General features: G+C 72.0%; 1 protein-coding gene across 1 annotated transcript; it reads right to left on the bottom strand.

Annotated features, from left to right (window-relative positions):
- Positions 1 to 930: 930 nt before the first annotated feature.
- Positions 931 to 5752, bottom strand: LOC147525812 (polycomb group RING finger protein 1-like; the record flags this gene model as incomplete). The annotated part of the gene is made up of 9 exons (XM_086630972.1): positions 5651 to 5752; positions 4501 to 4606; positions 4110 to 4262; positions 2755 to 2826; positions 2466 to 2574; positions 1888 to 1921; positions 1581 to 1667; positions 1420 to 1500; positions 931 to 973 (listed from the first exon to the last, which is right to left on the bottom strand). Coding segments are annotated over exons 1-9 (781 nt in total), but the record flags the coding sequence as incomplete, so codon positions are not given.
- Positions 5753 to 10038: the final 4286 nt, after the last annotated feature.

The following is a 10038-nucleotide window of genomic DNA, read 5'->3' as shown; positions in this document are numbered from 1 at the left end:
ACGCCAGACCCGCCGGGCTCCGGCAGCGGCCCAGATGGCTGCGATATTGCGCCCACAATAGCGGGCTAATTAGGCGAGCGCCGGGGAGCTGGGGGGGGGGGGGGTCGCCCCGTTCCCCCCCCTCCCCGCTCAGGCAATCAAAGGGCCCATGACTTTATTACGGCTCATTATGCGCGGGCGGCGGGGGGCGCGCAGCCTGCGCCGAGGCGACAGCCGCGTTATTTCCCCATCGCTCCTCATTGGGATTCTGGCCCCGGCGGCGCGGGGGGGGGGGTGGGGAGGTGGGGGGGGGGGGGGGGGGGCTGGGACATGCGCCAGGCAGCCGTGACGGTGATTAATCTGCCGAGCGCCCGCACAACTGCGCTCGGTCGAGGGGCTGCGCGCCCCCGCGCCGGCACTGCGGGGGGACGGGGGAGGGGAGGGCCCCCAGCCCAGCACCCACTGCCCACGGTGCCGCCCCGTTGCTCGCCACCGCTTTGCACCCCACAGCTCAGCCCCCCTCCCCCCCCCCCCGCCGCAATGCTGCATCGGCTCCCCAGGGCCCCCCCAGCACTGCACCCCCCCCCCATAAGGCATCCCATGGCCCAGCCCTCCCCTCCAGTGCTGCACCTCGACCTTGCAGCTGCATCCCCCCCACCAGCAGCAGCCCCGCAGGGGGGCACAGCCATTCCCCCCCTCCTGAGCCCCCGACTCCTGGAGGTGCCAGGGGCTCAGCAGGGCCCCCAGCCCAGCCACCCCCTCAGAGACCCCAACAGTGACCGCCAGTCCCACCCAAGCTCCCCAGGACGGAGGAAAGACCCGGGAGGGCATTTTCCACAGTTTTTATTCAAAAATATACTTGAGCAGGAGGGTATTAAGTTAGGGGAGGAGGGCAGGGGGCACGGGAGCGGGGCTGTGCTCTGGGGGGGCAGTGCCCACCCCCAGCCCTACCTCCTCTTGTCTTGATGCTGTAGTGCAGCAGGAGGGGTGCAGGCTGCAAGGCAAGGAGGGGGTGAGGGCTGCTGGCCCCCACACCCAGGGTGGGCACCCCATACCCCAGCACAGGCCCCGTGGGGGGGGCAGGAGCGACCCCTCCCCGCAGGGTGGCCCCAGGGCTGCGCCGTGAACTTGTCCACCCCTTCTGGGACCCGTCACCCCCCTGACCCGTGCGGGAACTGCTTGGCCACGAGCACCCCGGGTCACTACTCCAGCGGGCGACATTAATCATCCTTGATTCACCGATTCCCCGCTCCGCTGGCATGTTCTCGGCACAGTGCTGCCCCGAGCCCCCTCCTGGGGAGGTTCTCCTGCCCAACCCCGCTCAGCCCCCCAGCCCGGGATGGACCCCCCCATCTCCTCTACCCAGACCCGTGCTGGGTCTCCTGGGGGCAAATCCCCCCCGGTGGGGGTCAGAGGGTGCGGGCACTGGGCGATGCTCACCTTGCCGAACCAGCGCGAGAGCCAGAGCTGCTTCATCGTCATGTGGTCGGGGAGGGCCTCGTTGTTGAACAAGATCTGCACCTACGCAGGGGGAGGCTGTGTTGGGGGAGCCCGTGACCCCCAACTGGGGCCTGGGACCCCCACCCGGCCCCCACACTCACGTGCTGCAGCGGCAGCCCCAGCCGGTGGCACAGAACCCTCCGCAGGTGCCGGATCTGTGCCCGCACGGAGCATCTCACGTACTTCTGCTGCGGGGGGCAGAGGGGCTCAGGGGGGTGTGGGTGCCCCCAGCCCCGCGGGACCAGCGCCGACGCGCGGCCAGGCCCCAGCTCCCCTCTGCCCACCCCGCCTGGGACCCCACGCACCGAGCCGAGCCCGGAGCAAGGGCTGTGGGGCCAGGTCTGGGCAGAGCCCGGGGGCTCGGGGCCCGGTGAAACTGTCGGGGCGGGCGCACAGGCCCCCGCTCACCTGCAGCACGGCCTTGCTCTTGTCCTTGCTGGAGCTGCAGAGGGAAGAGAAGGGGCAACCGGCCAACTCGGCACAGTGAGGCGGGGGGGTCGCGTGCCATACCCCTTGCCCCCTCCCTGGGCACAGCCCGGTGCAGAGGTGCAGACTGCCCGGGGCTGGATGCTCCCCGCCCGCCGCAGCGCTCGCCCTGCCAGCCCGTCACGCACGCCAAGGCTGGCAGCTGAGCTGCCGCCATCGATCCCATTACAGCCCCCAGAGCTGCCGCTTATTGACTTTGCTGTCGGAGCCGTCCGGCAGCTGCGCAGCGCCCGTCCGGCAGCTCGTAACGCTGGCAGCCACCGCGCAGGGCTGCGGCCCGGGGGGGCTGAGCTGGGGGAGCTCCGGAGGGGCGGCGGGAGCCCCCCCCAGCTCAGCCAGGTCCCCCTCGTGCCAGGGCCACAGAGGTGGGGGCACGGCATGCTGCAACGCCCAAGTGTGGGTCAGCTCCTGGTGCCAAGCCCTGGCCTCCCCCCCCACCACGCCAAGGGGCAGCGGCTCTGCTGGTGTCCCACAGCCCGGCCTGTGCCACCGGCACTCACCTCTGCTTCTCCAGGCAGAGCGAGACGTGCTCGTCGTAGCGGAAGTAGTGGGCGCGGGAGTGATCGAAGGTGCTGTAGGGGAGCCCCATGGGGTCACCCCCGACCGTGTCTGGGGAGACGCGGGGAGGGGGCAGGAGTCAGCCCGCCTCCGCCCCGCCGGCACCACGGCACTGCCCGACGCCACGGCTGGCTCCCGGAGATGCTGCAGTGAGACCCTCCCCACTCCGACCCCACTCCTCCCGGTCGGTTGCCCCCAGACCCCTCCGCACAGCCCCTCAAGCGTGCCCACCCTCGCTGCTGGGCTGCGTCACCCGGTCGAGGCCGCGGGACTGGTAGAACTCCCGGATCCTCTTCTCTTCACCTGCGGGCGAGAGGTTGGCACTGCTCAGGGACACCCTCTCACCCCGCATACCCCCCAGCCCATCAGGGCCTCCCACCCTGTAGCACCCAGAGGTGGGCTCCGACCTCGGTTTGGCAACATGGCTGATGGTCAGTAGCTCTCGTGCCACCAGAGGCCCGGACCCTCCTTCCCCCGTTTGCCTCCTCCGTGTCCCCGGGGGTCTCCACCAAGCCCCTGCTGCAGGCTGGGGAACCCTGTCCCTGTCCCCAACCCTGTCCCTGTCCCCGCCATGCAGACGCATCCCTGCTGTTGCCATCCCTCACGCATTCCCCCATTTTTCCCCTCTTTGCCGTGGGGTGGGGGATCAGGGCCCAACGCTGCGTCTTTGCTGTGCCCCCACACCCAGCCCTCCGTGGCAGTGCCCAGCACCCCGCTGCCACGCGGCAGACTGACATTTCCAGAGAGGTGTCCCCAGCGCCATCCCCATCCCCGTGCTGAGTGACAGTGGCTAATCTCGAGCCCGCCGCTGCGCCCGCGGCGCGGGGGCTGCCCTCCCCGCGTGCTGCTTTGCATTCACCACCACCGGCCGCCGGTTCACCGCGCCGCCACTCAGCGCCCGGCCCCAGGGACGCTGCTCGTGGAGGCAGCCCCGGCTCGCGCAGCTCCCGTCCCCGCAGCCCAACCCCGCTGTGCCAGGCACGGCTGGGTGCCGGGGTCCGAGCGCCAACAGCAGGGACCTGAGCGGGTTTAACACGCCCTGACAAGGCACCCACCTCTCGTCCCCGTTCCCCACCGAGCCTGGCAGCCGCTCCACCTGCCGGCACGGCCGAGGGGAAGGTGCAGAGCCCCAGCACTGGCACAGCTGGAGTCTGCTGTGGGTTCCCGCACCTGAATCTCCCTAAACTGTGTGGTGCCAGCGCTGAGCCCCCACCTTGCTCTGCTCCCCATCCCCGAGCAGCCCCACGTGCATCCCAGGCACGGTCCCCGCAGCCCCCTGACACCCGCCCTCGCGAGCGGGGGCCGTTTGTCCTGACTTCTCCCTCACTCTACCAGCGATTTCACGTGGGAAGATGCCCCTCCACCCCCTCTCGCCAGCCAGGCTCCAGCAGTTGCCACGGACATGGTCAGCAGCGTTTTGAAGACCCTGATCCACAGACAGAGTCTCCCACGCCCAGCAGGCAGGTGCCCCCCGAAAGCGTCCGGTTCTTCCCTGGGCCCTTCCCCCCATAGCCCTTCCCCACACGGCTCTGCAAGACACGGGTGCCAGGGACACCAGACCCTGCCGCCGCGCTGGGGACACTCACTCTCCTGCAGGCCGGGCACCAGCTTGTAGACGATGTCCTGCATGACACGGTCCAGCTTGAGGTTGAGCAGCGGCTGCGTCTCGTGGATCTTGGTGTTGCACATGGGGCAGTACTTGCTGGTCTGCAGGTACTTGACGATGCAGCTCTTGCAGACTGCGGCCGGAGGGACGAGGCGTCAGGGGGGGTGGCTGGTGGCGCGGCCCCACACCCCCAGTCACCGAGTGTGGGGCACGTCGCCCTCGTTCCCCCCAGGCAGGAGCCATGGTCCTGGGGCAGCGCTGGACCCACCAGTGGGCAGGGGAGGCTCTGCTGGCCCCCGCCCGGGGGACCCCGCGGGACCCCGCATCGCCAGAGCCAGGCAGGTGGCTGCCGCCGCGGCGCAGGGACTCACACGTGTGCAGGCACTCGGTGATGGTGGTGGCATCGATGAAGTACCCGGCGCACAGGCAGCACACGATGTGCTCGTTCAGCTCCTTCATCTTCACCTTCACCTCCTCCTGCGAAGACGTGTCACCATCACCTGGCCCCTGCCCGGCTGGCACCCTGCGGGGCACCCTGTGCTGCTCGGCCCCTGCTGCCCCAGGCTCTCCCGCTCCGCAGCAGCCCCTGCCTGCCCGACGGTCAGTGGGAACCCCCGGGACACTGGAGGCAGGTGCCCCAGGGACAGCGTGACGGGGGGAACATGGGGCTGCACTGAGCTCCCACTCCTGCGCGGGGGGAGCGACCCCCCCAAGGCGATGCAAGGGGACCCGGCTCCCGGGGCAGCAGCCCCATGCTCGGCCTCGCCCCGTGCCCCAGCTCACCCATGCTCTTGCCCCACAGCCCGGCCTTGGCACCCGGAGCAGAGCTGCCACTGTGACAGGGTGGGGGGCCGGGGCTGGCAGCCAGGGCTGGTGGCCGGGGCTGGCCCCTCCGCTGCCGCGGGGCCCTGCAGGGACAGGGCTGCCTGGCACTGCCGGCACCGACAGCACCGACGGCCCTGCCGAGCCGAGCCGAGCCAGGCTGAGCCGAGCCGAGCCCAGCCGAGCCAAGCCGAGCCCGGCCAAGCCCAGCCCAGCCGAGCCGAGGCGAGGCGAGGCGAGGCGAGGCGAGGCGAGGCGAGGCGAGGCGAGGCGAGGCGAGGCGAGGCGAGGCGAGCCGGGCCGGGCCGAGCCGAGGCGAGCCGAGCCGAGCCGAGCCGGGCCGAGCCGAGCCGAGCCGAGCCGAGCCGAGCCCGGTCGAGCCCCGCAGCCCCGCCCAGGGCGGGGCTTCACTCACCGGTGCCCCACCCCTGCGCCAGGCCCCGCCCCTCACCTGCGCCTCGCCCATTACACCTGGCCCCGCCCCTCGTCCCTGGCCCCGCCCCTGGCCCCGCCCAGCGGCCCCCGCCCCGCCCACGCGGCCCCGCCCTCCCGCGGCGTGGGCGGCCCGGCGCATGCGCGGGGCGGTCGCAGGGCGCCTGCGCGTCCCCGGCGCCCCCCGAGCGGCGGCGCGGCGCCCTCTTCCGCCCCGCGCATGCGCCGGGCCGGTGCTGCCGCTCGCCGCCGCCCGCCGCCGCTCGCCTCGTTCCGGAGCGGGTCCATCTTGTAGACGGCCTGGAGCTGGTTCCGCAGCCGCATGGCGATCGCCATCGGGCCCCCCTGAGGAGGCGACGCCATCTTAGAACCTCCTCCGCCTCCCCGCTCACTTCCGGGTTCGGGGCGGGGCCGCCGCCGCCGCCGCCGCCCGCGCCGCGACTACAGCTACCGCCGCGCCCCGCGCGCCGCCGGGCATGCCGGGAACGGCCGGGCCGGCGCAGAGCGCGGCTGCCCCCTGCTGGGCGCGCGGGGAGCGCGGCCGCGCGGCGCGGCGCTGGCCCCGGTGCTGAGCCCGGTGCTGACCCCCGGCGCTGGCCCCCGTGCTGACCCCCGGTGCTGAGCCCGGTGCTGACCCCCGGTGCTGAGCCCGGTGCTGACCCCCGGTGCTGACCCCCGGTGCTGAGCCCGGTGCTGACCCCCGGTGCTGACCCCCGGTGCTGAGCCCGGTACTGAGCCCCGGTGCTGACCCCCGGTGCTGACCCCCGGTGCTGATCCCCGGTCCTGAGCCCAGTGCCGACCCCCGGTCCTGAGCCCGGTGCCGACCCCCGGCCCCGGTCCGCACGGAGAGCCGGGGACCTCGGGCGCGGCGCAGGGCCGGGCTGGGGGTCGCGGGGACCCCCGACCGGCCCGGCCTCGACCGCGGGGCACTCACCGCCCTTGTGCGGGCCCCGCGCCGGGCTGGCCCCGGTCACGGACCCCCGGCGGGTCCGGGGTCCCCCCGGTGGTGGCCAAGGGGGGGGCGGGCAAACACGCACTCTCTTGACAGACAGCGACCGCCGCCAATGGGAGCGGGCGCTGCGGGCGCGTGGCGCCAGAGGGCAGCAGAGCACCGCGGGGGGCTCGGGGGGCTCGGGGGGCCGGGGGCACCTGTGGGCTCCGCCGTCCCGGAGGCCCCGCTCCCACCCCGCCCCGATGTGGGCCGGGCCCCCCACAAGGCCCCACTGCCGGGGCGGGGGGGCTCGTCCGTGCCCGGGGGGCGCAGCGGGGCCGTCCGGGGTCCGCGATGCGCAGGGCTGGGGTCGGGGTCCCCGCCGGCCCGGTGCCGCGGGTGGTGCCGTTCCCGAGCCCCGCTGCGCCCCCCCGCAGCCGCCCGGTGCCATGCGAGGGCCGGCCCGCTGCACGGTGGGCCCTGCGAGGGGTCGTGCCCGCCGTGCCCCCGTGCTGGTGGGTCCCTGGGGCCGCAGGAGCTGGCAGCTGGCACCTGCCCGGTGCGGGCACTGCGGTGGGGCAGCCGGACTCGCTGACCTGGGCGAGGGTCTCCGGGGGAGCGGGGCTGCAGCGGGTGCGGCTCTGCCCCGGAGCGGGAGCTGGAAGGTGCCGCGGCCGGCCCCGCGGTGCGGAGCCTCCCGAGCAGTGACCCAGGGGGCTGCAGGGCCCCCACGGACCCCGACGGCAGCCCCCTCCCCCGTGGGGCAGGGCCGCTGGTGGGCAGCGGGCAGCGTCGCCTCCGCCGGGCACTGCCAGGCCAGGGGGCTGGCGCAGTGCAGGGTGCGGGGGGCAAGGGGCTGGGGCACAGCGGGGGCAGGGTCTGTATTGGGGGGGGGGGAGAGGAAGGGGCTGGGGAGGGGCAGAGGGTGCCGGGGCTGTACTCGGGGGGGGGTGCGGGGGTTCGGGCTGGGGCCAGGGCACGGTGGGTGCTGCCGGGCGCGGGCGGTCGGGGGGTGCCGGGGCGCTGCCGGCGCTGGCCGGGCGGCCTCCGTGGCGCATCCCGCCGGAGCCTGGAGCCGCGCTAATGGCGGGTGATTGGATCAGGGCTCTGGAGGGGAAGGAGCGGCCCCGCTAATGCAAAGCAGAAGCCGTCAGAGGCCGTAATGGCTCGTTACGGTTACGATTATTGCTCCAATCCCGAGCAACAAGTGCCGTCTGGGGAGACGGCGGGGCCGCCGGCGCGGGGAGGGCTGCGCGGCCCCCGCGGGGTGGGAGCGGGCAGGGGCTGCCACGGCGGGACCCCCGGGCCGGGGCTGCCACCCGCTGCCTGACGGGCAGTAGCCCCCCCCCCCCCCCGCGCCCCCGCTTTCATCAGCCGAGCGGCCGCTCCTGGGGGGTTCCCGGGAGGTGATTAAATGCCGGTGAAGCCGAAACGACACCGTCCCACCGGCCTGGCCCAGGCAAGGCCCCGGCACGGAGCTCCCTGGCACGCAGCTGCGCTGCCAGTCCTGCTCTGGCACAGCCACCAGCACCGGCACAGCCGCTGGCACCACACTGTCTGCCATGACCAGGGTCCAGCTGGGCAGGGGCCAGAGTTGATGGGGATCCGGCCCCCCGTGGGCTCCGGCCCAGCAGTGCCCATGGGCACAGCCTGGCACATCACGGCGGTGCCAGGGCCGTGACCTCTGTTCCCCTCGATTGAGCGTGCGGGGCCAGGGTGTGTCCGTTGCAGCGGGGAGCAGTGACTGTGGGGCCCATTGGGTGAGCTGGTGGTGTCCCTGGCACCACCAGCCTCCCTGGCACACCGACCAGCCAGCTGTGACTGGACCCCTTGGCTTGGGTGCTCTTGGGTGGGTCCTGGTCCCGGTCCCGGTCCTGGTCAGAGTATCTGTGTCCCAGCCCACGTCACCTCAGCTCGTCCCTGTCCCAGTCACAAAATTGCAGAATGGTTTGGGTTTGAGCTGGAAGGGACCTCAAAGACCATCCAGTTCCAACCCCCCCTGCCATGGGCAGGGACACCCTCCACTACACCAGGTTGCCCAAAGCCTCATCCAACCTGGCCTTGAACACTGCCAGGGATGGGGCAGCCACAGCTTCTCTGGGCAACCTGTGCCAGTGCCTCACCACCCTCAGAGGGAAGAATTTCTTCCTCAGATCCCATCGAAATCTCCCCTCTTTCAGTTTAAAGCCACTGCCCCTTGTCCTGCCACTACACGCCTGTGTCCAAAGCCCCTCTCCAGCTTTCTTGTAGCCCCTTTAGGTACTGGGAGGTGCTGGAAGGTCTCCCCGGAGCCTTCTCTTCTGCAGGCTGAACAGCCCCAACTCTCCCAGCCTGTCTCCAGAGCAGAGGTGCTCCAGCCCTCGGATCATCTTCGTGGCCTCCTCTGGCCCCGCTCCAGCAGCTCCATGTCCTTCTGATGTTGGGCACCCCGGAGCTGAATGCAGCACTGCAGGGGGGGTCTCAGGAGAGCAGAGGAGGGGGGCAGGATCCCCTCCCTTGACCTGCTGGGCACCCAGTGTGGCCAGTCCAGCCAGCCAGGCTGGCTTGGCTCCCCATGACCGTCTGGAGAGGTTCAGCCTGGCCCTGTGTGGTGCAGCCGGCATCAACTGAGCCCCAGTGTCCCCCAGTGTGTCCCCATGGTGCCATCCCTGCCTCCTGCCCAGGGCTGAGCACAGTGTGCAGCCGGGCTCCAGCACCCGCAGCCCTGTGTGCTGGGAGGGGTCCCTGCCGGGAGCTGCGTGGGCCCCCTCCCCAGTGCTGGGGAGCCCGCTGGCAGAGGCGGGCAGGATCAGCCTCCCACCCTGGGCTAACCACAGCCCCCGCAACTTGCCCACCCACTGCTGGCCGGAGCCTGCCCGCCCCTCCAGCCCGTCCTCGCCGGGAGGTGAGAGATGAGGCTGGGGCCCGGGTGACCCCGCGTCTGGGAGCGCCCGGCCCCATTTGTACCTGCCAGAGCAGTTCCTGGGAGGGACGGGTGGGCTGGGGGCTGCGGGGGTCAGAGCCGGGCCAGCGCAGCCCTGGGGCAGGGCAGCATCGCTCACTGCCAGCGCTGCGTCGCACCCAGCTCCAGCACCGCACCCAGCACCAGTACCGTATTGACCACCAGCACCAGTACTGGCACTGCAGCAGCACCAGCACTACAGAGAGCCCTGAACACGGGCACTGCAGTGAGCACTGCCTGCCCACTGCCCAGCCCCATGGGGACCCCGCACACACCTCTCGCACCCCCGTGTACCCCCTTGGCCCAGGCTGGCAGGATGGGCTGGTTGTGGTGGCAATGGCAGAGTGAAACGGTTCTGCTGGGAAGGAAGGACCAACCCCTGGCAAGGGGGCACCAGGGCAGGGACGGGCACGAGCATGTGCCAAGCAGTGCATGTGCCCAGAGACCCTTGGCAGTGGTGCCTGCTCATGCACATGCCTAAGGGACCCCCCACACTGGCACAGGGCTCCCCATGGCCCACATGCCATCTCCTCATCCCCACCTCGTGTGCAGCCCCTGTGCTCGTGGCAGCGGGTCCCCCCATTCCTGCACCTGCTGTCACCTGCACTGACACCCCCAGCATGAAGGACCCATTTGTGTGCACGAGCACAGGTGCCACCCCGCATTGTGTGTCCCCGGTGCTCACACCAGCCTGACGCACCAGTGGTGCAAGCCCCTGGGCTGGGCGAGGTGTGGGGTCTGCAGGACGGCTCCAGCACCACCCGGGCACAGGACCCCCAGTGA

Source organism: Tauraco erythrolophus, unplaced genomic scaffold (genome assembly GCF_009769465.1).
Source record: "Tauraco erythrolophus isolate bTauEry1 unplaced genomic scaffold, bTauEry1.pri scaffold_63_arrow_ctg1, whole genome shotgun sequence".
Taxonomy (NCBI): Eukaryota; Metazoa; Chordata; class Aves; order Musophagiformes; family Musophagidae; genus Tauraco; species Tauraco erythrolophus.
This window is presented reverse-complemented; position numbering and strand designations above follow the sequence as displayed.